Genomic DNA, 27,141 nt, shown 5'->3' with positions numbered 1-27,141 from the left:
TACTAGGTTGACTTCACCGAGGATCAGATTGAAGATATCAAGGACGGTTTCGAGCTTTACGATCGAACCGGCGAGGGCAAGCTCTACTTCAACCAGGTCGGAGATCTCATCCGAGGCCTCGGCTTCAAGCCCACCAATGCCAACGTTGCCGAAGCTCTTGGCAACCCTAAGAAGGAAGAAATGAACACCAAGGTAAACCTTACCATCGTTTTTCATCCCTAACGAGAATTCATAGACCTGCAACTTCGACGAGTTCGTCAACCACGTCAAATTCTGCGCTGAGAAGCAGCAGGACGGTACCTTCGAGGATTTCGTCGAGGGTCTCCGAGTCTTCGACAAGGAGGGCAACGGCACCGTTATGGTTTGTACTATTCCTTGATTTCTTTAGATTTATTGCTTCCCTAGGGCGCTGAGGTCCGACATATTCTCGCCACTCTTGGTGAGAAGCTCACTGTCGAAGAAGTCGAAATCATCTTCGAGGGTGCTGAGGACGCCGACGGCCAGATCCACTACGAGAACTTCATCAAGGAGCTCATGAAGGAGAAGGAATAAATCACTTCCCCGAACTGTTCCCAACTCTGTATGTGTATCTATTCGTAAAAGTGCATTCTTACCCTGCTACTCTTGCCACCTTGAATGCTTCATTTTTGGAAGGAACAAAAACTCGGCTAAAAAGTTGTTTTCGGTGCTCATTTTTGAACTTTGTCAGCATCCGAAAACTCAAGCCAAGCTATTGTTGCTTCAGAAAATGTCCTTTTTTACAGCAAAAACAGCTCGAGATGGCCAAAAAACATGCAAATCGGGGCTTGAGGCGCACAACGTCCATCGGTCCTGGCGCCGGGTCTCCCGCTGGGCCAAAACTCACAATGCGGGCGCTATTCGATCACAGCCCGGTTCTCAACAACATAAACAAACATAAGGACCGGGTCAGACCCAGGTCCCCTGGTGATCTGTGAGGACCCGGACGGGCTCGGGCGATGTGCCAATCGAATGTCCACATAGAAGCCTTGGTCCGGTGGGGTTCTGTCTCAGCCGGTGGCAACGGCCTCGCCGCGATTTTATGTCAAAAGGGGTCGGGCTGTTTTTGATCATTTGTATCTCAATAAAATCATAAAAAGCTTTCGATTTTTTATTCTCTGTATTTCAGTAGTAGAAATTCTTGTAATAGTAGTATCCTCCACCAACTGCGGCGAGAACAGCGAGAGTTGCTCCAACTGCCGCTCCTGCGGTGATTCCAGGATGAAGCGATTCTTTTTGTTTTACTGGCTTTTTGAAGTTTGAACGAGAATTCTTTCATAAAATTTTTTTTTTTCTCAAACCGTTCCTTGAAACATTTTACCGGATTGAAGGGATCCCAACAGGCATTGTACTCAAAGACGCACTCGACTTCGTTGATTCCAGCCGGTCCCACTTGTTCAGGAAACCCATTCGTCGAGGCTTTTGCATAAACGCAGTTTTCATAAGTAGCTATTTTTTGGCAAATGTAAGGATGCTGGTAATCGCAATTCTCATCGTTCCATGATCCTGTTTGGTACATTTGGCCACACGCTTCTCCCCCATTGATGTTATTTGGCTCTCCATATGCCCAGTTTACGTAAGACAGGCCGGTGTTGTCGACCCAGGTGTAGCTTGGGTAAGTGATAAGACCAATCCAGGGGCCAGACTCGTTTTCGTCAAGAATTGTCAAGTTTCTAAAATAAGAATCTCATACTCCATCAATGTGTTTTACCTGTAAATTTGCTGAATTCTGTTGTTAGAATATCTCGAATGAATAGAAGGCAAATCTGCACCTTGAGCAACGCATGATTTTCTAGCGTCTTGCCACGTCATCTGCTCCTATAAAATTTGTGAAATAGAAAACCTTCTCCGAGCTTACTGTAAATCCTTTGAAACAATGATCGCCAAAATTCGACCATCCATCATCACATCCTAGTTTTTCTCCAAGAGCCTCCGAAACGCCACCCCAGTGATATGAATTGTTGCCAAATGCGGCTTTGCAAATGAACGGCATCTTTTCATTACAATCTTCGTCGTAAACAGTGTTGTCTTTTGTCAAATACGCACATTCCTTTCTGCTCGTTGAATTGCCTTTTTCAGGTCTGCCGATGGCCCACTGAGTTCCCTCGATAGGCCAAAAATCCACCCAGCGCCAGTCGCGAAAGTAGCCCTGTCGTTGTTTCGTCATCCCAACCCAGATTCCTTTTGAGAAAGTAGTTTCTAATTTTATTTCATCTCGAGCGGGTACAGTATCGTCCCGAAAGAATGAGAAAGCGAGGTTCTGCTCGTAGTCATCCCAGAATGTAACGAGACTTCCGTTTGCATTTGGCATTCGCTGCTTCACCTCATCACTACAGTATTTATTCGCATCATTGAAGCTCTTCTCTTCCAAGAAGATTTTGTAGCAGCCATATTCTTTTGGCAACCAGCTCTCTGCACATTCCACTCCTGCTTCCGGGTATACATAATCATCAGGATACTCGTATGTTTGAAATTCTCCACTTTCTTCATGTGAGCAGACGTAAGGTTTTTCCTCTGTACAGGGGCGATTTTCCCATTGCCCGAGGCGAGAGACACCGAAATATGAAAATTCAGTCGACCATTTTAATTCGACACAGTCTTCGAGTCCATTTTGAAGGTGATTTGGGTGGTGAGGCATCCAATTGGAGTAGATCAACCTGTCTCCGTTGATTTGGGCGAAATTGTACTCTGCATAAGTAAAAGTAGAAATGCCGATCCATGGCGAATACCCACTTTTTAATGGACCAAGAAGGGAAGCCACGACCGAGTTGTGCTGACTTGTTGGAACTCGAGCCAAAGTTGCGCCTTCCCACTCCGCATTGCAGCTAGCATTTGCATCTGCGAAATTTTTGAAGCTACTTGGATCCCAAAAATTTGAAGAAATGCCGAACTCTTTGTAGCAAAAGCCACCGAATCGCCACCACCCAGGCTTGCACCCTCCGAATGGGATGGAATCGGGGAAATTTGGTACTTTCAGCGGCTCAGGGCGACCTTTTGGGAAATATTCGCAATAGCCAGGGTAATTTCCAGAACAAATAGTGTTTCGCCATCTTCCATTAAAATTACCACTCACTATCGAAGATTAAAAAATTATTGAAAATTGAAAATTTTTTTAACATTTCTCTTAAAAAAAATTTTCGGAAAATATTATTTTGAATCTCTGTCCTTGAATTTGCCCACAATTGTAGTACTCAACCATTCTGGGCTCATTGTCGTACCAGTTCGTAAAGCTGAAAACAGAGCCATCTTGCCAGAAATGAGGACAGTCCTCGCAGTTTTTTCTCAAGCCAATATACGGGTAGCCATATGGAAAGACGGTATAATCAGGGGCTATTCCAGTTACGTTTCGAACATGATAATACACTCGTTCGTTTTCTTGCAGGTTTTTGAAGGAGACGATGTTTCCAGTTCCAGCCCCAGGCGAATCATCCATCGGGTTGATTGTTTCTTCCGAAATCGTCTGGCAAAAATCGCGAATTTCATTGAAACGCGCTCTGAAGCCTGTCGTAAAATAGCCGCATTTCGGCTTTAGTTCTCCATCAACCTCGACCTCACTTAGAACCACGCCACAAGAAAGTAAAGAACCTAGATTGGGGCATTTCTCTGGATCGCAATAATCCGCGAAGGATAAAAGGAATAAATTAAAATGAAGTAGTAGCCATCTCATTTTAATTTTCACTTTGACATAGAAGGTGTAATTTTTGCAGTAAATTAAATGTGTGAAGTCAATATTTTTTTTCTCGGCAATAAAATGTTAGGTCAAGATTCGGCAAGAGATGAACTTTTAACGCTTTCAAGGCGAATAATTTAAACAGAAGTGTGATGCGTTTAAACTTTATCTGAAGACTTTTGTGTCTACACGGACCTAAAAATGCGTCAATTCAAACATAAAATTTTAAGTTAGCGTGATTTTTATTATGTCTGTGTAAATATTTCAGGTCAAACAAATTTAAACTGGTTAACATTCGGATTTCTCATTTAACTTTGAAGAATCGTAGAGAGCTCGTTTTGTGAACCAAATCATTAAAATGAAATCAACAAAGAAAAACGAGACCTTTACGCCTGAATTAGCGAAACATAAAATAGAACAATGGCTCGGTGGATTTTTGCCAAAACTCAAAAGAACAACAACGAGGACGCAGAAATGTAGGTTGATCTCAGCTATCGAACGAATGGATTTTGACGATGACGACAATGCTTTTCACTGGAATTATTTTTGCTTTGATGGTGATCGTGGATATATTCTTCATCTTGGGCGACAAGAGCTGGAAAATTTTCAAATAAACATTACTCAAAAGATGATATTGGAAGCTGATAAAACTTTGTTGGGCAAAGATATCAGTCGATGGGAAATACAAGAAGAAGGGGGCCAGTGGGAGCTATCGGAAGACTTTGAGATTTTATCTTCTGGAGGAGAAGCGATCATTTTTGGTGTCGATTTCGGCCATTTAAGAACAGCTGTGAGGGTTCAGCCTTTTGACCCTTTTCTTTTTACAGAGTTCTTTGATTCTAAAATGATTGCATACAATATTCATCTTTCGAAAGGTCTGAAATTCAAGGCTCATTAAATTTTTCAATATTCTAAGATTTTGCTCGCGCTGAAAAAGAAAAGAGAAAAGAAAATGTTATTTCGATTCCGATCCATAGAAACGTGATACATAACTATTCAAATATAGAACTCTACCACAAAAAGGATGAACAAAAATCGGACTGTCTCGGGTGGATCACAATTATGGAAAGAGCCGAAGTTGACTTGAGAGTCCTGTTGAGATACGAAACGATCACACTTGAGACGCGTAAAAATATTGGCTGGGGGATTTTAATGGGTCTTAATTATTTGCGCAGTATTGGAATGTATCATTTCGATTTAAAATTGGAAAATATTCTCATGCTTGATGAAACTCCAAAAATAATTGATTTCGGCCTCGTTAGCGAACAAACCGGTAACATTGGCTACAGAAAAATGGGCTACACGCGCAGTGGTTCAAAATATCGATGGAATAACTCACTATGTAAGTTAACCTTACGACGACAAGTGTGCCATATATGGCACAAAGGCTTTCAGATGCCCGTAACTCATATTTATCGTGGTGAAGGAATTTCACCGACCCCCCTTTAAGGCCCTACTTTTCGCTAAACTTTCACTTGGTAGACCTTTGGTTGGGTTAGGTTCGCTACAAATATGTCAAAAAGGCGAATTTAGCTTCGCTAGTCGTGTGCCATATATGGCACAAGAATGTATTGCGATGTGCCATATTTGGCATATTTGTCGTCGGTGGGACTTTTTCCTGCCGCAAAAGCATTGTGCGTAATTCTCTCTCACAAAAGGGCCATAATCATTGCTGACACCGACCACATGTTATTTGATGTCAAATGATGCCATAAAGCCTGAAATGTCTTAAATTCAGAAAGATAACATAAAATGTCAATTTTTGAACATCAAAACAGATTATTTCGCACATGTGCCATATATGGCACATTTGTCGTCGGCGGGTGAAATTTCATTTTGTCGTCGTAAGGTTAAGAAGTTATTATAAATTGTTTGACGTTCATAGCTGCTGGGTCGCCTGGGTTTTCTTATCAAGGTCAATTTACAACTGGAGCTGGGTACAATGTAGAAAATTTCTGGTATTTTCTTTTCTGTAGCTGGAGAACAACATGGACTCTGCTATATAAGCCAATAAGTGATGAAGAGAGAAGTCGAATTGACTTAATCGTGAAAGTAAGTTTAAAATACTTGTACTTAGAGCAGGTCTGTTTTTTGATTCAGATATCTTGAATTCAGGGCTGCAACGGTTTTTCAATAAATGAAATCAAGAATTGGCATTTCGACATTTTTGCCGAAATTAAAAAAATCATTTCACTTGAAGATGCCGATTCGTCATTCTGTCTTGACGATCCAAATTTGACAAAATCCTTACAAATGTCGAATTTGAAGCAAAACTTCACAAAACACATTCATGGAGATATGAAAAATCTAACCAAAAATATCATAGACCAGAAAAATAGTCAACTTTGTGTTCCGATTTCTGTTTGTTCGCTTCTTCGTCACGCGATGAAAAATGATCTTTGTTTTATTGATAAATATGAAACTCATTCGTTTGAAGATATTCTGTCAACTATTTTAATGGTTGTTTATCCTCGAAGTATGGTTGGGCTAAATTTAAACCCGAATGAAGAAGAACAGGATATTCAGTCCGTTGCTCTTTGTCAAATTGAAATTCTACTCCAGCGTCTTTGTCAAAAAACTTATCTGATGGAAAGTGGCTGGGATATAATAAGACTTCTTGGCGGCCCTGCAAATCCGAAACCGATTGAGTCAACATGCATTTATGAGAAAGGTAGCCTAAAAAATAAAAAGTGACTCAATAGAACTAAGTTATATTGAATAAAAACTTCACATTTGCTCGACCAGTAACTGCAACGGCTGCTTATGTATTCGACCCAGAAAAAGAATCTCCACATAGAAATGTTTTTTATCATCAGATGACAATGGATCGAGTCGAAAACAATGAATACGTTCTCCAAAACAATCAGTTTTTAATTGACTCTCCAGGTTATATCTTTTAATTCAGGTCACGTTAACGATAAATTAGTAATTCGGATCTCAAAATTCAAACCATTCTTTGATCCTTCTGACCTTGTATCGGGTGAAATTCAATATGAAGAATGGTATCTCTTGGAAGAAGCATACACCCTTACTCTTATTCCAAAAGTTACTTCCTCTGCAAATTAAATCAACAATGACTGAATAGTTTTCCAAGCTGATCTTTATTTCTGTGATTCTAAAGTCTGAGTTCACTGACCTCGACCATTCATTTTCCCATTACTATCCTTCCATCCATTACTACGTTTGATCTTTCCTATTCATCGTTTGTAAGACAAATAGAAAAAATTTGGAATTTCGTGGCATTTGCAATGATCACCATATTTGCATTACTATATTTGGTCGATAATTTACGCGCCGAGTCACCAACTGCATTGTATAAAATCTTGACCTCAAGCAGCTTTAAATTAAATTTTTCAATTTCGCCTTTGTTCGCACAACTCGAATTTTTCCAAAAAGAAAGAGATCTTCATTTGCTAGTTTTGAGAGATGGGAGCCATACGAACGATTGGAATTGCTTTGAGTTTCGTTGCTCTTTGCATGACAGTCTATTGCCTTGCGACTCCGCACTGGGCGATAAGTGTCCAGAATAATAACGGAATACAGACAGGCGTGCAGAAATCGCTTGGGCTCTGGAAATATTGCGAGAAAGCTGTTAACGCTGATAATGTAAGTTTGCTCAGCAGAACTGGGTTCTCAAACAAATATCTTTAGGGCCATTGCCAAAAGCTGTCACAATTTGGAATCGCTGCGTTGGCCCAGTATGGAATCATTGGTTTCAGAGTTCTTGTCATCATTGGTCTTATTTGCGCTATTATCGGTTTTGTCGCTGGCACTGCCTCTTCCGATGCTATCAATATTGCACCAACAAAGGTTTTCCACGTCTATTTCGCTGAAATTCATCTTTTCTAGATAGCAAAGGTTCAAGCCGCCGGGGGCGCTGCTGGCCTTTTATCAATCGCCGGAATCATGATTCTCGCTGCAACTTCTTGGGCCGCTCACATGATCATTAAAAGATGGAAGGACTTCCAAATGCACCAGGGATCCATCTCCATCAACGCGGTAAGATACTGGCAATTTTAAAAATACTGATGAGTTGGCTAGGGAACTCAGTGGACCCTTGGAGCAGCAATTTACGTCGGCTGGTGCGCGAGTGCCATTTTTATTGGAGTAGCGATCATTATGTTCATGGGATGCTGCTCAGGCTCTGGCGATGAAGAGGACGAAGAACGAGAACAATTCCGTAAGAGAAAGATCAAAAATAAACCCTCATTTATAAATAAAATCTAGATCCTGGCTATGCGACCTCAAATTACTCCGCTCCATCTCAGAAAAGTCCCGATTATGTTTAATTTTTTTCGCCTGACCTTTCAATTTTTTGTTGTAATAAAAGAAGTAAATATTCAAATATTTTGTAGATTGTATTTTTTATTTTGAACGGTTGGAATAAAATTGAACGTTGAAGAATCACGATTTTGTTTACAGAATGATTTTCAGAATGATTTTTACCGGTGTAAACTTTACAGTGTTGAAAATCGAGTTTAAACGAGTCCTGGTAGTTCCTTCGGCTTTTCTTGAAACAAATCGTAGTGTCGCAAAACGTCTCCTTCGAAAAGTGGGCTACTAAAAGACAGTTGTTATTCGCAGCTTTTGAGAAGTATTCATTTGTCTTGACTTTCAATGGTGGCTTTTCTGAGTCTTTTACGGGCGATCGAAATGTAGGTCGAAAAAGAGACCATGTAAGCATTTATTTGCGGATGAAAAATCGTAAAAAGAAAAGTCATTGGGAGATAAATTGGTCAAGACGATAAAAATGCTCGCTTGGCAGCTTTATATCTCCGTGCGGAGTCAATGAGGTCCTTTGGTTCTAACCTGCAGACTGGACATCGGGCATAGTCTCGCAGACATCTGTCAACGCATGGGTCGCAAATTTGATGGCCACATACAGTGAGAATTGAAGGCAGATGATCCGTCATGTTGAACTGAAAATTTGATTAAGGCAACCCCCGTTGATTCTTCTTTACCTCATATGTACAGACGGCGCATTCTTTTATGCTTTCATCGAAAACAAAAAAAGACTGGCTCGAGTCGCTCGGAAACCTCTGGCCTCGTCTCCATCAGCTCGGCTACCATCGAGCTTCTGTGCGATATATTGAACTCCATCCTAGCTCTTGCTCTTGCGAGCTCTAGAAGCTGGTTTCTGCTCATATTTTCAGGCCTGTTTCCTAAAATGCTGAGTTAGAGAAAAGTTCACCGCTAATTTTGACGGGTTCAAATGCTGGTTCGTCAACAAACTGGACAACAATGATAAGTTATTTCATTTTTTGTGGTTTTCTCAGGCCATAACTCTATCAGAGTCGTTTGATCCGCCCGTCGTCAGTTGATTTTAATTTGCGAGTTTAGCTGTTGGTCGTTATTTTTATTTCGATTTTCTTCTCTGTGGATATATAAAAAAGGTGGTTTGCGGTGGTTTTATTGGGAAAATCTGATGATTTTATCGTTTTTAAAGTATCTTTTTGGAATATTTGTCGAGCGGACTCTTCAAAAATTTGCGAAAAATATTAATCAAGAATTTTACATTATCGTTTTTACCAAACAGATTTTGGAAAAAGGATTCATTATCAATATGATTTTATTTTTAATTTATCATTCAAGATGCCTTCTACTTACTGTTGACCATGAATGTTTTCTGCCTCGGATTTGTATTTTGATAACTCATTTTTCTGTTCGTTGTTAGCGAAAATTTCTCCGGAAACTTGTATCTTACAAAAACGATCAAAAGCACAAGAACTGCAAGTGCTCCAGCTGAAATCAATCCGATAACTGTTGGCTCCATCCTTCCATAAAGTCAAATCTCTTTTGCGTTCAGAAAATAGCTGTGCTCTGATTTGGTTCGATGAAGTCTGAGTTAATGGAGCACGTCATAAAAAAGCAAGGTACTTGTGACCCCGTTATTTTTTTTTATTTCCTTACCTTTCGTTAATTTATTCTGAGAGGATGCTTTGTCACTTTAAAAATCCCTTATTTTGCTACTAGAAATAATATTTCGCTAAGAATTCATATCATTTTATGATAATGATAACGCTATTTATTTTCATCAAGCAAATAACTATATTTAGAAAACCCATTTTCATAGAAATTAATAAAAAAATGATCGATCTGTTGACTCCGGCCCCGCCTAAATGAGTATTATTTCCGAGCAATTTCCGTCTGCCACAATTCTTCATCAAATAGTCATCAGTACGCAAACATCTAATCAAAGGTAACTTCAATTAAGAGCTTTCTGTTTGAATACAATCATATTTTTCTCTTAGATAATTTATTTTAAACTAATGCAGGAAAGATAATATTTGAAACTGAATCTCATTCCATCAAACGAAAAAAATCATAAAAGACGTCCTTCTGAGCATTTCTTTGAAGAAGATGACCTGTAAAACTCCTCAGCTTCTTCGAGTGTCTCAGTTAGATTCACATTGTTGGTTTCTGGCAGTTTTAAAAGAAGAGTCGCTGAAGAAAAGCCGGAAACAGCAAAAAGCGTGTAAGGGAACCAGCCGAATCCGGGCTTATTTTGAAGAGCTTTGTCAAGGTTTTATAATGCTTTGAGTGCTTATTTGACCCCGAAGCATAAAACCGATTCCTAGTAAGAACGGACTCAGCGCCCCGGAAACGCGACCAACCATCGAGCAAAATCCAACGCCGACGGTTCTGATTTCAGTCGGATAAAGCTCAGACGCGAAGATGAAGATATTGTTAAAAGCACCGGAGACGCAGAATTTTCCAATAAACGCTAGCCATTTTCCGCATTCTTGAATTGTTACAGAGTCAAATCCGAGTTGATCTGTAAGCATGAATAGAAACAAAGAGGTGGAACCAATGTACATCATTGTTGCTTTTTATGGTCAAATAAAATCAAAGAAAATAGAGTAAAGACTGTTTAACATGACCATTCCTGTTGTAGATCTTCGGCCAAATCGGTCGATAAGAGGGATGCTTACAAAATAGCCGAAACACTCGACAAGTCCATTAATAACATTATTCACATAAATATCGCCTCTGAAATCAAGTCAAAAATGATAAAAAGAGTCCGTCTTACGAAAGGGATGAAACATTGTAAGCGAGCCCGTAGTAAACAATTGTGACGACAATAAATGAAAAACCAATATTCAGCGTCACTGAAAAATAATTAAAAAATTGTATTTTCAAAAAGTTAAACCAAGTCTGATGGGAGTTGTCTTGAAGAGATCCGACGTCGTTTTTTCAGATTTTTCTTTCTCTTTTTCAAATTTTGTTAATCCACTTAGTTCATCAACGATGTTCTCATCAAGTTTTGTGTTCGTCTTAGAAGCGATGGTTTTGAGAACATCTCCGGCTTTTTCAATTTCATTTTTGATTGCGAGAAATCGAGGCGACTCGGGAATGAAAAAACCTAAAATAATTAAATAGTGTGCAGAGGTGGAAAAATTACATAAGAAAACTTGGATTGCAGCAAAAATGCCGATTGCGACTGACAATCCTTGCCAGTCGGGAATGAACCAAGCGATCAGAGAAATTCCAGAGTAGCCGACGGAGAAATAGACATTGATCAGGCTTCCGGGAATCGACCTCTTTGACGGTCCTGTCAGCTCGACCCCGTATGTCAAGGCTGCGATGTAAGCTATTTGCTGAATTGAGATGTTTACAAGTGTGATTACTGTATTGACTTACGCTGCAGGCCATCACTAAGACTCGACAAATAATGAAACCGTATTCGTTGTTGAGAACTCCTTGAAAAATGGACAGCGCGGCCATCAAGGAAGAAAAGACAAAAACGGCATTTCTTCGCCCAAATCTGTCAGCATAAATTCCTGCGAAAATCGCTCCGAGCCATTGGCCAATTATTCCGGCAGAAGTCATCAGAGAGCCCAGCCACTGTCGCGAACAGACGGTGTTGAATTCTGAGACAGTCGTTTGCCACGATTCCCCTATCAAAATTGTTCGTCCTTATTAAATAGAAAGAACTTACAGATCTAAATAGCATGTTATCTTTATCAATTGGTTGACCGATCGCTTCCATGTTGTAAAGAAAATCGTCTGGCTGACAATCATATGATTCGATCGTCGAGTTACTGATCTCCTTTTTCAAGCAGCCCTCAATATCGGAAAAATTGGTCGAATGTGTGCAATTCTGTGTGACTGAAAATTTTGCGGTTTCGCATGAATCCAGTCCAAGAACATCTAATGAAATGATGGGAGAATGGATTGAGACTATAATTACTTTGATGGAGAGTTGAAATTTCGGCGAAAGTCAAGGAAGAGAACTGATCGTCAAGAGGACTTTTGCAATGATATGGTGGAGTCCATTGTCCGAATACGGGAAACAGAGCGCATAGGCCTCCAACCATGCTGATATATCCGGCAACAGCAGTGATCCACAGCTGATATCCGCTTTTAAAGAGGTTGAAAAGATTGTAAGTCTTCACGAGAATATTTTTTTGTAACCACTTTCCTGAAATGAGGCAGAACATTCCAAATATCATCGAACTCTGAAATTTTCATTTTATCTTTCAATCTATTTTCCTCTTCCATAATCGTTTATAAGCAAATTTCGAATTGAATAAAATTGAAAGCTGAAAATTCTACTATGTGTTGAATGGCGTGTTATTTAGCACTGTCTTGAATTTGTTTCTGAAATGACAAACTTTGTTTTGACCAATTCAAAGAAATCTCGATCAACTGAGACAATATTTGAGCCAGAAGGCGTGATAAGTGAATTTGAATTTGACCTACATTTTTACACAAATGAAACCCAAAAAATATATAACCTGGATCAGAAGACAGCTTTTTTGATTTTTTATCTTTGAAGAATAATTTCAGTATAAAGCGCATTTCCTCTTGTTTTATGATGCATCAATTCATTAATTTTTCTGATAAAACTCAGAAATATTCGTCTATTTATTTTACCCTTTCTTCAGTTCTTTCATTGTCTTAACTATTGACCCTAAAGGTCAAGTCGAATTCGGCATTAAAACAAAAGAGCGACACTTTTATTTCTTACCTTCTATCAAGCGAAATTTCATTGTCTCAGAACTTCTCTTAAAACTGATATTCTACCGCGCCGCAGACTCTTTTTTATGCTGAGCGGTTGAGCTTGAACCGGTTGAACCCTTGAGAAAAATGAGAAGCGAGAGATCGAAAGTGGAAAATCCCCGCGAAGTTGCTCGAAGCAAGTCCGGTTTTTGAAAGATAATTTTTGATTTTTGTTTATTTTTTCGTGGTCTTTATATTTCAAGCAATAGTTTAATAATAGGTCTTATACAGGAGGAAAAAGGCATTTGAAACGATGAGGTAAAGTCGATTTTTCAATTTTTTTGATTGTTTTTCCTAAAAACTTTTTCATGGAAAATTTAATAAAGAATAATTTACCATTTGAGATGTTCTTCGCAATTTCACGAACACACTCGACTCGCTTTTGAAAGTCCTGTGCATGGGAGCCCTCTGTTTTTGGCGTGTCGGAGATGATGTAGATTCTGATATTGGTCATTAAGAGGCTGAGGGATGTAAGTTGAGAAAGCTCGTATGGGTAGTTCTTCCAGATTTTTCTTGAGGGCAGCTCAATCGCAACTTAAAAAAATTATAAGGAGGAGGTAAATCAGGACTCATTTCTTACCAATTCGATCTTTGAAATTCTCCGCTGACCATAATTTTTCAACTTTTTCAACAGGCTCTTTCGGCGTTTCCGAGAACCAGCTTGGCCCACCACTTCCCATTTGAACTCTTCTCCCTCCTTCTTTTCGGTAGAAGAAGTTCATTCCGTGTCTCACTGATTCCTTGTCGCAAGTGACCTCCATAGTCAAGGAATCACAGTTCGTGTATAATTTGTCGCCAGAGTTTGCTGATTTCTCAATCGTTAGTCTTCCACTCCAAGCTTTCAAAAACGCCTTCGGTTCCATCCCCGGCTTGAGATTGTGAGTCACTCCGAGTCCCAAATCCTGCGCAAGAAGAGCAGCTTCTCCAAGCAGGAGTTCCGATGCTTCAGTTCCGCCCCAGAGGAACAGTACTTCCTTTTGGCTTCCCTTTGGCAGATCTTGCTGATTTCTCACGCTCTTCATTTGTTTTCCAAACCATTTGCCCGTCCCAGCGATTGAAAACTTCCATATTACGAGAACAACATCTTCAGAAGTCAAAGTACTCTTGCTGATCGTCTTTAATTTTCCATTCATCGGGGTGAGTTTTTCATAACTGATCGTTGAAATTTTCATGATTCGTCCATCATCGCCGACGATTTCGCCATCTCCGCCGGAGACGTTGAATTTCCCTTCGGTCAGGGGATAGTCGGGAGTTTCTGTGTCGAGATCTGGGGTCACGGGTTTGTAGTCGATGATTTGAATGTTGAGTTTGTTTCGTTCTGCGATAGGTAAAAGGACATTTTCTTGGTTCGGTCGAATCCAGTCGACGAATTTTTCGGAGAACAACGAGGTCTCCCTATGTTCGGTAACTCGGCCAATGATCATCGATTCTAGATCAGATTCACCGTAATAATTAGCGATCAGATAATTGACAAGCTCTTTCGCCTTTGTTCTAAGTCGATACTGAGCTTTTGCCCCGATCCAGGTGTAAATTTCGGCACCAAATTCGAAGACGAAGATCTTTTCGCTCTCCAGGTCCTTTTGGCTCGGACTTCTTCCCCATTGGTTTTCAACCGGTTTAAGCATCGCTGAATCTTCATTTTCAGCTTTTATCACTTCCCAAACTCTTGAATTCGAAAAGCACTCTGCCTCAAAATCATCATCTGCCATATCTGGGTCGTATTTGACCTCTTCTATGTCTTCCATTTTTCCACCGAGGATTTTCCAGAACTCGTTGGTTTTTGCACTGACAAGCTTGTAAACTGGATTTTTCGTGCCCAAATCTGATGTCTGGCAAACAAACCGGGCAAAATCTTTCGCTTTTGCTTTTTCTACGATGTTGGAGAACTCGGAAAGGAAAACGAAGACGGTACTTTGAGTGATGAGGATGAATGAGTCATCATTGGTGAGGGATGAGATCGAGCAAGGAACGACAAACGGAAAAGCTCGCTTTCTCCCCTTGAGTTTTATCAGCATCGGGTGTTTGTATGGCGAATCATCAGCGAGTAACCGATCATTTTTGGATTTCAATTTGACGGCGTTGATGTCTTCTTTCGCCGCTAAACCAGCAAGGGCGGAATTCGTAAAGACCTTCCCGGACATTTTCTCCGACAAATTAGTCTTTTCTTCCGTGTAGTTATCCTCTCCAATCGGCGCGGATCTCAGAGGATTGCGGTTTTGCTCCCGAGCGGGGCGCTTTCTTCTTGGCTTTGAAAGCCGGGTGATTTTCGGAGGAGGTGATTGAGGAATGAAAGAAAAGTCCTCCGCATCCTTCGCCGGTTGAACATTTTCTTTGAACGAAGGCGAGAGAATTTCATCAAGAATGCTTTCGTCGAACTTCGGAATTTTCTGATTTCTTGTTACTTTCAGCGAGACGGAATCTTCTCCCTTTCGTGTTGCCAGCTTTTCAAGGTCGGAAATGTCCTCTGACAATGATTTTGAACGCGCCTCGGAGTTTTTGGATAACTTGATGGTTTGCGGCTTGATGACGGATTTGACTGGTAGAGAGGTTGTTCGAGACGGGGTTTTGGAGAATTTGTTTCCGGATTTTTGTGCCTGAATAATGAATTTTATAAATTGAGGATGTAGCCGACTAATTTCTTTCACTTAAAAATTTGAATTCACTCTTGTTACTGATGAAATTTTCGACCAATTTATAATTTATACGAAAGAGTTATTGTTTTTATTTTTTGATTGTCAAATCAAAGATCTCACCTTTGCGGAAGTCGACAAGCTTTGATGATCTTTATGTTCGACCTTTTTCTTCCAATTGCTTTCCGCCGCATTTAGCAAGTCAAGCTTTTTATTCAAATTGCCCGCACTCTGTACCTCCATCTTCTTTTCTTTGTATTTCGCATTCTCCTGGCATTGGGCGAGTCGATCTGAGAGTTTTCCAGATGACACGGGAAGGGGATCAGATGAAGATTTTTTCTGCCAAGTTGCATTTTTCTGAAGACCAGCGAGTCTGTCAGACAATTTGTTTTGTGGAACGATATTTGCCTTAAAATTCTAGTGAATTTTTCGATAATTTTGTCTTTTGATAAATTTGCCGGCATTTTCGATATTTGCAAAGCTGAACTTTTCCCAGAAGTTTAATATTCCCCATGTTCCGAATAACAGTGGAGTATTACTGTCTTCTGAACATGTCATTTTGATTGTGCGATTTCCGGCGCTCGTCAAATCTGAGCAAATGTTGACCCAGCTCATAATCTCTAACGCGGGGCAAAAAAGTTTTGAAGTGCTTTGCGGAAATCTTTTGAATAATGCATCGAATGTTCTTTTTCTCAGATCATTCTATTAAATGGACAGCTGAAGGGCGTTTCTAAGAAGGGCCTTTACCTTTTGTTGGCTGTTTTTCCAGCTTTGTTGCGATTTTTCAAGCGCTTTTTGTCGTTCCATCAGTGTTCCTAGAAGATTTTTTAGGGTTTTGCTTAGAGTCATGGTCAGGGTTAGGGTTAGGGTTAGGGTTAGGGTTTGATTTCTAAACAAACAAATAACTCATTAGTTGACCAGATTTTAAATGATGATTGCTATTTTTTTCATCCTCTTTCTGCAAAAAATATCGAAAATTGTCCTTTTTCCGAATAAGTTTTGTACCTGATATTTTAACTTGATCGCTCATCTTAAGCTGTTTCCCTTCTCTTCGTTTTTTTCTTCCAAAAAATGTATTCAACGCTGTTTCGATAATAATGACTTCTTTTCTTAGGGCACGCGCGCCGGGGCGATTCTCCTCGGCTCCCTCTGGTTCAAGTTAATCTTCCTGTCGAAATCTACAAAGAAGTTTGTCAATTGGAAAAATATTAGCCAGTTGTGGCCTCGTTTGATCTCTGCAAACATTCATTACGACTTGTCAAAATCAAACAACTGATTTTTGATTTACGCGTATTTACGGCTTACTTTTTCGGGAAAATATGACACAAAATCAGCAGTTTTAAGGGCATCAACAGCGATTTTTACCGTTTTCTTTGAGTTCTCTCCGGTCTTTTTTGGGAAAAAAGGATGGAAAAGCCCGTGAGGATCCCCTTGATTCAAGGTCAATTATGTACTGGGCCCTTAACCTGGGCAAACGCGCAAAGTTCCCCTAGGCGAAAACAAATATCATTTGGAAAATTTTCAAATTCATCGTCGCCGTTCTCTCTCTTTTACAAGGGTTATGACAATCGCGGTAATGGCAACATTACAACCGCTTCCTGCTTATTTACAATTAGTTTTACACCCTTGTGCCTTGGCTTTTATCCAACTTTATATTTTTATTTGAAAAATTTTTGACCTCATCAATCTTTACAAAAAATTCTCGACCGCCACCTCAATTTGTTATTTTCTCGTCTTGAGTCAAGACTCTTGACACGCGCAAAACAAAAGAAACTGGATTAAAAAGATTGAGAGAAAATGCTCTAAAGACGGACCTTGTGAATTATTGAGGGTGAAAATGAGACGGCTAAAATGAAGAAAGCTGCTTTTAATATATTCATAAGTTCATCACTGAATGCGGTGACTCTTGTTTTTGTGACGGGGAGGAAGCAGTCAGACTAGTAAAACACGTTGGTAGTGATTAGGAGATGATTGACAATGCTAATGCAATTAAAATAAGCTGATTGCATGACAGCGATTCTTGTTTTTTCCTTCTCTAAGAGACTTTTTATGTCAATTTTTTTTTTTATTTCGAATCTATTTTTTTTTAAGAAATGCCTGGAAACCGACATACTTTATTGGATACAATTTCTTTATAAAAACCATAAGATGCATTTTTGAAGGAAAGCTTGAATACTTTTTACTATTTTTCTTCAATGAGTTTGTTATTATATATTTACTTACATGAGTATCTGGACTACTACGATTGAAATTCACTTTTTCTCTCCGGTAAAATGATTTGTTTTTTACAACTTTGGTTGTTTTTCCTTCTCTGGCGGCGGGCAAGGTCTGAGACTCTCTCGTAAATCAGCGTTCGGAGCTGCTCAGAGAGCCAGCAACAGATTCATCAGCTCATGAATCACGAGGTTCTTTCATTCCTTAGCCTGAAGCGCTCTTGAATGAAAAAAAATGCTCAATAAGAGCGTTGAAGATTGAATGCACTGAAATTAACCAAGCAAATCGAAACACCTCTGCAAGAATTTGAATCAATTAATTCAAACGATCAAATTGTTTTTGACTCAAAATTTTTAGTAAGCGAAAAGACAGATTTACTGCAGTATTGTTTATTATATAATCGGGCACAAAAAATGGCGAAGGAAAAAGTATCGTATAAAAATTTACAGGTCGTTATTATTTAACTTGAAGAAGCTTCAAAAGGTTCCGTGGGGGCAAGAGAAGCCAGATGGTTTGACGTTTCCGGAATTGCCATCTCGAGTAGCGCAGCAAGTGTTTTTGTTCTTGTTCATCCAGAAGAAGGGCTGGTCGTGGCCTCCGCAGCATTGGTGCTCGACTAAACGATGTAAGAGATGGTAGAAGCGGGGATTCTTTACCTGGAACTCCTCCAGCGGAATAGCAGTTGGCTGGGTCTCGATTATCGAAGAAGCTCTCGCCATCTCCGCCGGACCAGAAAGCGTGGTATTGGTTGTCGAAGACGTCCTTTTCCGCAAGAATATCTTCGACGAATTTCTTGTCGCACTCAAAGAGCTCTCGAGGGCAAGATCCAGCGTCATCTCGTCCAACCAACTCGTTCTAAAATGAGTATTGAAAATCTACGATCAATTTGTCGAGTAGCTCACCTGTCTTCCGGACCATTTCCAGGTGTACTGGACAAACTCGCCGATGCACTCGTCTCCGTGGTTCTTTCGGACGCATCGCTGGCACTCCTTGTACGCCTTGCACTTGGCGTCAAGGGCGTCCTTAGGTCGGCCCATACCCATCTCGGTCATTGGTCTGTCTCCTAGGAAGTAAAATTGAAGAAAAATAACGAGGAAGTTCTTTCTTACCGAGGAGATAGCAGTGGCAGCCGTAAGCCCAGTATTTTCGCTCGTCAAAAGCATCGTCTCCCTTGAGCCCGTTCTTAGCCCAGAGCTTTTCAGCCATGGCTTTGAGGTCGGAGTAGCGACGCTCTTGGTCAATACTTCGATCGACTTCTTGTCGGCCGGATCGGACCTAGAGAATTTTGAGTGAATGAGACCTTTTGTTTTTACTTCAAAATTTATATTCCAATTTTATTTCATATAATTAACTAGTATTAGTTCTTCTATTGACCATGTTTTTGTCAGTGTCAGTTGAGTGTCAATTTGTTAGTCATACGAAAAATCCGGAAAAACTATTTCTGCACTAAATTATGGTCTCTGAAACTTACAATAGGAGCAACTTGGGGAGCATCACAGGGAACTTCCTGTCCATTCGAGATGCAAACGTCATCGTCGACAACATCAGCAAAAGCGACGGCGACGGTAGCGAAGAAAGTCGAAAGTTTCATTTTTGAAATAAAAGAGGACAAAGAGGTTTTTTCACTTGGAAGTTCCTTGAGGAGCTTGTTTGAGTGTTTCTATCTTATCGATAGTTTGATGATTGAGGAGAGCATTGAATACGTTTTTATACGCGCGCGGGGCTCGATGATGGAGCGCGCGGCGGGAGGGCGCTAGAACTCTGAGCGCGCGAGTTTTCATGAAAATTTGATAAGCGCTACTCAAGCGAATTTCTGTCTTCTGATAAGAAATTTCGGTGTTTATAAGGGACTAATCAGTGATGCCAATGATAGTATCAGATTCAATCTTGCATCAAAAAAGGCTTTTTGCAATCTTTCTTTTCAGTTTAAATTGTCTCATATCTTTGTCAGAAGTCACCTCTACTGATTGCGGAAAGCTGTGAGCAATTCAACAATATTAATAAAATGTTTAAATTTTATATTAAAAATTTATATATTTTTCTATTTGATCAATTCCATTTTAATAGAAAACCACAGAACCAGCAGTTCAATCCCAAAACAAGATGATATCAATTTGGAGAAGGAAGCATCAATATCTAAGCCCTTAACCCTTTCCAACATGCAATACCAGATCCCGAATTCGGAGATTCGACTCGCAAAGATTCTCAAAAATGGCGTCAGAGTTGAACTTCTGGATTTCCCAGTAGTAAGTAAAACACGAATAAAATTAAGATAAGTAGACATCAGTAAGTCCGCGTTTTAGGTCGCCGTCAGTCTGCTCGGCAACCTGTCTAGAAAACCTGAGTCAGGGTCACCAAAGAACAAATTTGAAAAAGTGATTTTTGCAAAGCCGCCCTGCGGCTTTGATTGTAAAAAAGCCGCGACTCGGCTTTCTAGTCAGTTTTCAGCAACTAATGAATAAAAAATCTTTACGCAGGTTTTCTACACAGGTTGCTAAATGCAGGCGTCATTAAATTTTTTGAAGTAAAAAACACAACATATTTTCTCAACGCAAGAAATCTCCCCACAAGAGCATTAAATTCTAAAAATATTGTTTCGGAAATGAAACTCGGCTTCATTTAACTGACCATTGCAAAATTTTTACAAGTACGAGTACTGTGTTTTCTCAATGACTTGTACGTATCCTGATTTGAAGCAACCGTTCGGTAATTCGCGCAATTAATCAAAATTCAAGATTTCAAGATTTTTTCTGTCGATTACGAACATCATTTTTTTAAAACTTCTAAACGCATGTTTCGAAATTTTGATCAAAGTAACTTCGCGCTTAGAAAAAATGTTTCACGAAAAAATGAAACAAGTTTTGAAATGAACTTTTAAAAAGTTTTAAGCCTTCAAAAATTGCGTCACGCTCTTGAAAATGTTTAAAAATAGCAAAAAAAACTAGAAATAGCATTTTTGGAAAATTTCTTTGGTCAAACTAAAATTTGTGAGAATTGGCGCCAGGGCACTTTGAAAAATGACGACAAATGTGATGTTATGTAGACAAAAATTAAGCTGTATTTTTAGCTACAATTTTAAGGTCGTAAAAATTATTCCTGAAATTATGAAAAATGCTGTCATCAATATCTAGTGTTCAAAAAACTCTACGTCGGATAAAAATAAATTGCTACGTTCTTTTCAAAAAAAAGTTGCGCGTTTAAGTGCAGCTTTGCGCATCTTTATTCCTCTTGCCAACCACAGGGTGTGCGCCCATAATTCCATTTTTATCGAAAATACGATTTCCGAATTTGGCTGAATTGACTGATCCCGCCGCCCGGCACTACCTAAAGTTATCTAAGGCATCTCTGTTTCTTTATATTATCGTGAATATCAAAAAGAGTTTTCTGACTATTTTATTTGAGAACACAACATTAAAAGAGTTTGATAATGTGCTTTTCAGAGAAATCTGAGCGACAAGTTGGACAGTCTGCATTATTTTTTCCGAGAACATCTTTCAAACATTTGATGCAAAACTGATGACCACATTTTGCCAGACAGCATTTGCGATGATCCTTTGTATCATAATTTGAGCAACAAATTGAGCATTCATCAGGTTTCTCGCGTCTTAGATATTCAACTTCCCCTTCAAGAGATTTAATTCGCTCATTCTGTTCTTTTTCGAGGTAATCAGTTTTCTTCTGTACTGTTTTTGATTTCAATCTTTCTTCATCCAAACTTTTACGTGTCCGTTTGAGTTCATTTTTGTCGGATTGATACTTTTCTGCAGCCCTCCTAAAATTTTCAATTTCCGCTTTTTGTACTTTTATAGTATTGTTTCTTTTTTCAACCGCAATATTGAGAAAGTTGATTTCATTTTTGAGATTTATCAATTTCTTTTTGTTTTCCTCAACTGTTGCTTGAAATTTTTCTTGATTTTTTTGCTGAAATTCTTGCCATTTTTCTTCATTTTCTTGCTGAAGTTCTCGCAATTTTTCTTGATTTTTTTGCTGAAGTTCTTTCTCTTTCGTTAGTTTTTGAAGTTGCTGTTGATAATAGTTCTCATTTTTTCTTGAAGAGATAAGAGAATTTTTAAATTCAAGCCAAAGTCGGACGTATCGGTATCTAAGAAGATTAAGCATCTCAGTCGGATGGTTTTTTTCAAGGAAGGCGATATTGGTGACGTATTTATCGAAGTCATCTCTTTGATCTTTAGACTCAGCAAATTCTTGTGCAGAATTAATCATTGAATTAGAAATATAAGGATGATTGCCATTGATGTTTTTAGCTGCATTGACTTGTTCCGAAATAACTCGCTCGATTGATGACCTCTTCAACTGGAACTCTTCCTGATTACAGTAGACAAAATGAAAATCCTCGTATTTTTCAAGTTGTAGAGCGAGATTTTTATCGATCCTCGGAGATTTGCTAGGGAAATCTTTGCACTTTTCCTTCAGAACTAAAATATATTGAGATCAAGAGACGAATTCGCCGAAAATTGATTTTTCAATGTTTAACGGTTAAACTTTTACCTCTATCTGATTGGAAACACAGCCAAGAAATTTGATATTCAGTCATTTTACAGTCAATTTCTTCTGACCGATCTTCAATTAAAGCCAAATTTGAATTGACCATCTCAAGAAGCGCCATTGGATCAGTATTAGTACCGAGTTCGTCTATTTTCTCTTGCCAAAAACTCATTTAGAGGGTCTCGTTCGCAAATTTAGAGTAGCGTGTTATGTTAGTCTTTGAATAAAATTTGTAGACCTGTAAATTTAAAGAGATGTGACTCATGAATAATGTGCAAAATAAAATTCAAAAAGATTGTTTGAATGATCTTATCGAAAATGAAGATTTTTCTAAATATACTATTTATTTTTTTCGAAAAGTTCAATTCATCAATTCCGTGAAAACGATGCTGGTTATTCTGTTTCCAGTTCAGCTTTCGCGAAAAAATTCTGGGCAGCATCATAATCGCTCATAATCATGAACTCAGGTGCTAGTACGGCATTCAAGAAGATCAGACCGAGGCACCATTTCAAACAGCTAAATTCGTCGAAAGAAAAACATCGCTCTTTTTCAAATGAATAGCCGCGGAAGTGAAGAAAACAACAGCTTTCGAGGAAAAAGTTGCTATTAAACTCGTAGACTGGGGAATCGTTGACGATTAAACCCGTTATTTGGTCATGTAAAAATTCCTTGCTCAGAGAAATTGACCTTAAACGTGAGCGGTCAAAGAAAAACATGACAAAAACATGACCCTGCAGTTCAAAGGCAAGCAAATAAAAACAGACCTGAAGCGAAAAGAGTTAAGGGTAGAGTACGTGTTCAAATCCATCTTTATCAAATCAATAGAACTCAAGTCTGGGAAGAATAATCCACCCAGCGGCGCTTGATATTGAAATATTTGAAGCTTTGGCAGATTTATTTGGCATAAATCCGCCGACAAATGGATTTCTAAACGCTTGATGATTCCGATTTTTATAAAGTCAGGAATAATTTAAAGCACTCAGGTAATCTTTACAAATTGTATCAATCAAAAATTTTTGTTCTTTTCCAATTTCGCTTTTCCATTTGAACACAACATCTGCCGAGTTTCTCGAAGTTCCAAAGGTTCCAGAATGCTCTAGAAAAAAGCGCTAGAATTGTTTTCAGACAATCATAAAATCTGATTTTGTCGACGTGTTCTTTTTGATCCACTTATGCAAGTTCTCAGGAAATCGCCATTTTAAGAACTTATAAATATTTCTCGCGTTTTTTTCTGGTTCTATTGCCAGATCTTCGAATTTCAGAGACATCAATTTTGGAGAATGAAGACGAAAATTTTCTTCGTAGAATTTCTGCTGCTTCAGTTTTTCGGTGCAATATTGATTGATGTTCAAAAAGTAGTCTGAAACCTTGCCAACTTTTTCACGGCTAAGGAACACTGATCGAGGGTCTCTAAAAGAAAATTCTAGAGGTTGAATGCTGAAAGACTTGCCGAAAATAGAGGAGGACCCTTAAATCAACATTTCTCCGTTCTGCTTCTTTCAATAAAATTTCTATATTTGCTGGCTTAATTGTTTTGATTACCCTCTTCTTTTTCTTGCAAAGATATTCGGCTTCATTTATTTCAATATGCCGACAGTTTTTGTTCGAGTCGCAGATTGGTCGTTTGAGAACTCGGTCCTTCTTCTCAAAGACGATATTGGTCCTGTTTGGATTGATATTCAACAAGTCAGGATTTGAAAAATTGCACTGGAAAAGATCGAGAATAAAAGAAGCCCAGTCTTCTTGAACATCAGGACTCATCCTAGGGTCCGGCATGATTAGGACCAAAAATTTAATTTCAATGAAACTTCACGATTCCACTAATTCGACCCTAAGGAATTCAATTCCGTTCACTGATTCTCCCAAAAGCCCCCCATTCAGCCCTTTTCAGGGCTTTAATGAAAATTTAAACGGAGAGCCAAGTGCGCTCTGATTGGTCAGCTCCGCCGAGCGATTTTAAATACTGCCCGAATGATTCCCTTGGTGGCTCAAATGTTAGCGCTCTCGCTTGACAAGCAAGAGGTGGTGAGGTCGAGTCACCAAAAATCAAGTTTTTTAATAAATGTTATTGTTATTGAATAAATCTCGTTATTAAAAAAAATTAATTGTAGGATAATAACCATAACAAACCTAGAAATAGGGACAATTTTAATTTTTATGTAAATGGGTGTGGGTGGGGTTGGGGACAAAACTGAGATTGATCACCTCAGAGTTAAACGCCTTTGTCAAGCCCCTTAAGGGGGAGTATCACGGATTTTGGGCTAAAGGGGGGTCGGAGACTTGCTCTGATTTCCAGCACACCTCAGATATCGGTAAAATTCTGCCTAAGGTCGATAGATCTGACCAATATCTAGTGCTGTTTTTCTCAGATTTTAATTTACTCAACCGGTTTTGGCAGTAGAGAGCTGAGAGTCAACCCCGTTTTTCAAAAATCGCGATTTTGGGCTGTCGTAGGATTAAAATTTTTCTAAGAAAATCAAGTCGGATCCTGGAATTCTCAGTGGTTTTAGAAAGTTCATCCCCTTATCTAAGGCTGTTTTGAAGGAAATTTTGTGTACTCAAAAAATTCTTAACAAAAATTTTTTTGAAAAAATACTTCCAAAAATAAAGTTTTTCATGAATTCAATCGGTATTGAAAAATGCTTCAATGAAGATTTTCTGATGTTTTTATGTGAGAATATTCATTTAAAATGCATAAAAATGTAAAAATAAAGTACTCTGAACACAATTTTTTCACCCACAGTGTCGCAGACAAATGTCAATAGGCGCGAGTAGGCAACTTTCAATGTCGTTTTTCGGGTATTTTTTCTGAAAAATAAGAAAAATATTGAATACCTTTTTTGTTAATTAAGGCCTAAGCTATAAAAATCTGGAAAGATATTATTAGACATCCGACTTTCGTAAAAGCGTGATACTCCCCCTTAAAGTTAAAAATCAAGGAACGGGCCTGGAATTGTGAACGACCTAGAAACCCAAAAAACCGAGAGAAATCGGCGATTTAGAAGATTTGCCGGGCTTTAAGTGCCGGCATATTTTTCGCCGTATTCGATAACCTAGGTTATCCTATGATTTTCTTTGGGGGTGTTGTTTATTTTGCCCTTTGAAAAATCGAGTCCTCCGATCGTGTCGGACCCTAACTCATCCATCCCTTTTTTGATACCACGTTGTGATCTGGCTCAAAAAGCTGAAAATGAATTTAGATTCCAGTAAATGTTGTACGAAAAAAACTTACGTAAAAAACGTCATCATTTTGATTAAAAAGCTCTGCGAAAAAAGAAGAGCCGGTTCTGTATCCTGTCGCTAGGAGAACATTTTCTGCTGGCAGCGATTTTATAATTTGTTTCTCTTTTTCGCCCGATCTAATGATTAAAACGTTTGTTTGAATATAGTGTCTATCTGTTCTCTCAGACTGAGAGTCTCAGTTAAAAAGAAGAATACGATAGTTATGAAAAAAAGAAATCCAGTTAAAATTTTCAGCTCTTTCATTTGATCCCCATCGTATCTTTTGAGGCAAAAACAAACTAAGCTTGGAAATAAAAAAGCCGTCAATTTCTTTATCACGCCCCGATAAAGATTGAGCGACAGAAATAATTTCTAGTCGTCAATGATAAGTCTTAATCCTTATTTCAAAAATATAACAGAAAAAAGTCTGAACTTTTAGGCATTTTCACCGAAAAATAAGCAATAAAAAAATTTTGACGAGAAGCGAAATTTTTTCGCTCAAAAATCCTCAAAAGTTCAACCTTTAAAAACTGAGCTTCTGAAAACGTGAAGCACCTGGTATAAATTTTTAATCCAACACATGTTTCTTCAATTTAGCGTGAAAACGCGCGGATCTGAAGTTTTCAAACTAATTGGTAACATTTTCGGACATTTGCTTTGATTCGCGTTACTTATCGGAAGATACCCTACTTCACAGGCTTTCCAACTTCAAAACGAGGGGTAACTGTGTTTGATTTTTATCCATAAAAATCAGTGAGTCATCAAAACGGAATTAATCCTCATCTTGTTAATTCGAATTTCCCCGGCGCTCGCGCTTTCCAAACAAATTCAATCTTCCTGTGCACGTTTTGGAACGGGCGCTTTTTCGATTGTCGGAAATCAAGGCTTCCGTTTCGTTTTTTCTTCAATAAATTTATTTATTTTCTTGATACCTAGGCTCGGCAAGCTGATTCAGGGCCTTCAGACAGCTTTAAAGAAAAGCCGCGCAGCGGCTTTTTCAAAATCAAAGCCGCAAAAGATTAAGAAAAAAAATTCCTTGCGGCTTCAATTTTGAAACAGCCGCTAAATGCGGCTTTTCTTCAAAGTTATTTTAAGGGCCGAGCCTTGTTTTATGTAGCCCTTATTTTCTTTGTTATATAATTGAAAAAGCGATAGAAACTCCATTTCGGCGAGAACAACCTAATTTTCACGGATCCAAAAGTCAACGAATTTAATCAAATCATCAAATAGACAAAATCAGAATTCGGCTGTTTCTTGACCATGAGTCTGAAATTCTTCTTTTTGTTGCTTCTTGCTGCTCTTGGCAGAGGGGATGAGCAGCTCTTTCAGAAGAATGAGAACGTTGGTGCTGTTGAGAGACTTTCCGGAAGCTCGAAGAATTTGAAGATTTTGAGAAAATTCGGATTTAGTTTGGGAGCGCTGGAATCTTATAAAAGCTCAGGAAAGAGTTTGCATGATTTATCATTTATAATATTCTAAAAATAAGATTAAACCTTCGGGCAAATACAGTCCGATAACTTTTCTGTGTCTGTCACTTTTGCCAGATGATAATTTTTGCAAAACCGGAAAATTTTAAGAAAACTTATGGTTTTTAATTTTTCTTAAGCGAAAAATTTTCTTCAATCAATACCCGATTTCGAATTTGATAAAAATAACTTGCTTCGCAAAAATGAACTGATCTCCAAAAGACCATAATGAGTAGCCTCGTTCCGGAAACATTCGGTAAGCGGCTGGTTTTTTGAAGCCTCGTCACCTTGAGCAAAAGCCTTTTATTACATAATCATCATTTCCCGGGATTTTTTTCGACAGTGTAACTCTTGCAAGATCCGCTTCTTTCTACAATCGTCGGCGAGTACAAAGCGCCGGATGGGAGTATT

General features: G+C 38.8%; 6 protein-coding genes and 1 long non-coding RNA gene across 8 annotated transcripts in view; 2 read left to right on the top strand and 5 right to left on the bottom strand.

Moving 5' to 3' along the window:
- Window positions 1-570, top strand: part of LOC145703436 (myosin light chain 3, skeletal muscle isoform-like) — a 40,699-nt gene extending 40,129 nt beyond the window's left edge. For both annotated transcript variants that reach the window (XM_081780794.1, XM_081780793.1), the window contains exons 2-4: window positions 7-192; window positions 236-361; window positions 406-570. In XM_081780794.1, coding sequence (XP_081636920.1) covers window positions 7-192; window positions 236-361; window positions 406-552 — 459 coding nt within the window. In that variant the 3' untranslated portion in view covers window positions 553-570. The remainder of the gene's footprint in view (window positions 1-6; window positions 193-235; window positions 362-405) is intronic.
- Window positions 571-1,259: 689 nt separating this feature from the next.
- Window positions 1,260-3,685, bottom strand: LOC145701194 (macrophage mannose receptor 1-like). Its single transcript, XM_081778420.1, has 5 exons — window positions 3,199-3,685; window positions 1,877-3,090; window positions 1,730-1,836; window positions 1,320-1,691; window positions 1,260-1,266 (listed from the first exon to the last, which is right to left on the bottom strand). The coding sequence occupies exons 1-5, from the start codon at window positions 3,683-3,685 to the stop codon at window positions 1,260-1,262; spliced, it is 2,187 nt and encodes a 728-aa protein (XP_081634546.1).
- Window positions 3,686-7,016: 3,331 nt separating this feature from the next.
- Window positions 7,017-8,025, top strand: LOC145704398 (claudin-4-like). The gene is made up of 5 exons (XM_081781846.1): window positions 7,017-7,294; window positions 7,340-7,498; window positions 7,538-7,687; window positions 7,730-7,868; window positions 7,916-8,025. The coding sequence occupies exons 1-5, from the start codon at window positions 7,115-7,117 to the stop codon at window positions 7,975-7,977; spliced, it is 690 nt and encodes a 229-aa protein (XP_081637972.1). The 5' UTR covers window positions 7,017-7,114; the 3' UTR covers window positions 7,978-8,025.
- Window positions 8,026-8,144: 119 nt separating this feature from the next.
- Window positions 8,145-9,492, bottom strand: LOC145705104 (uncharacterized). Its single transcript, XR_014134553.1, has 4 exons — window positions 9,296-9,492; window positions 8,650-8,850; window positions 8,498-8,607; window positions 8,145-8,248 (listed from the first exon to the last, which is right to left on the bottom strand). It is a non-coding gene; the product is annotated as an uncharacterized LOC145705104 (long non-coding RNA).
- Window positions 9,493-9,969: 477 nt separating this feature from the next.
- On the bottom strand, window positions 9,970-11,581 carry LOC145701193 (organic cation transporter-like protein). The gene is made up of 7 exons (XM_081778419.1): window positions 11,330-11,581; window positions 11,091-11,286; window positions 10,839-11,051; window positions 10,719-10,797; window positions 10,557-10,678; window positions 10,257-10,514; window positions 9,970-10,201 (listed from the first exon to the last, which is right to left on the bottom strand). The coding sequence occupies exons 1-7, from the start codon at window positions 11,516-11,518 to the stop codon at window positions 10,011-10,013; spliced, it is 1,248 nt and encodes a 415-aa protein (XP_081634545.1). The 5' UTR covers window positions 11,519-11,581; the 3' UTR covers window positions 9,970-10,010.
- Window positions 11,582-12,874: 1,293 nt separating this feature from the next.
- On the bottom strand, window positions 12,875-16,540 carry LOC145704245 (supervillin-like). The gene is made up of 6 exons (XM_081781690.1): window positions 16,327-16,540; window positions 16,069-16,136; window positions 15,445-15,729; window positions 13,272-15,285; window positions 13,028-13,225; window positions 12,875-12,985 (listed from the first exon to the last, which is right to left on the bottom strand). The coding sequence occupies exons 1-6, from the start codon at window positions 16,349-16,351 to the stop codon at window positions 12,915-12,917; spliced, it is 2,661 nt and encodes an 886-aa protein (XP_081637816.1). The 5' UTR covers window positions 16,352-16,540; the 3' UTR covers window positions 12,875-12,914.
- Window positions 16,541-17,908: 1,368 nt separating this feature from the next.
- LOC145702811 (uncharacterized) lies at window positions 17,909-19,214 on the bottom strand. The gene is made up of 5 exons (XM_081780084.1): window positions 19,007-19,214; window positions 18,645-18,810; window positions 18,438-18,598; window positions 18,192-18,390; window positions 17,909-18,151 (listed from the first exon to the last, which is right to left on the bottom strand). Exons 1-5 carry the CDS (start codon window positions 19,124-19,126, stop codon window positions 18,012-18,014), a joined length of 786 nt encoding a protein of 261 aa, XP_081636210.1. The 5' UTR covers window positions 19,127-19,214; the 3' UTR covers window positions 17,909-18,011.
- Window positions 19,215-27,141: the final 7,927 nt, after the last annotated feature.

This window comes from Oikopleura dioica, chromosome PAR (genome assembly GCF_907165135.1).
Source record: "Oikopleura dioica chromosome PAR, OKI2018_I68_1.0, whole genome shotgun sequence".
In the NCBI taxonomy this organism is placed as follows: Eukaryota; Metazoa; Chordata; class Appendicularia; order Copelata; family Oikopleuridae; genus Oikopleura; species Oikopleura dioica.
The sequence above is the reverse complement of the archived record's forward strand: the minus strand, read 5'-3'. Positions and strand labels throughout refer to the sequence as shown.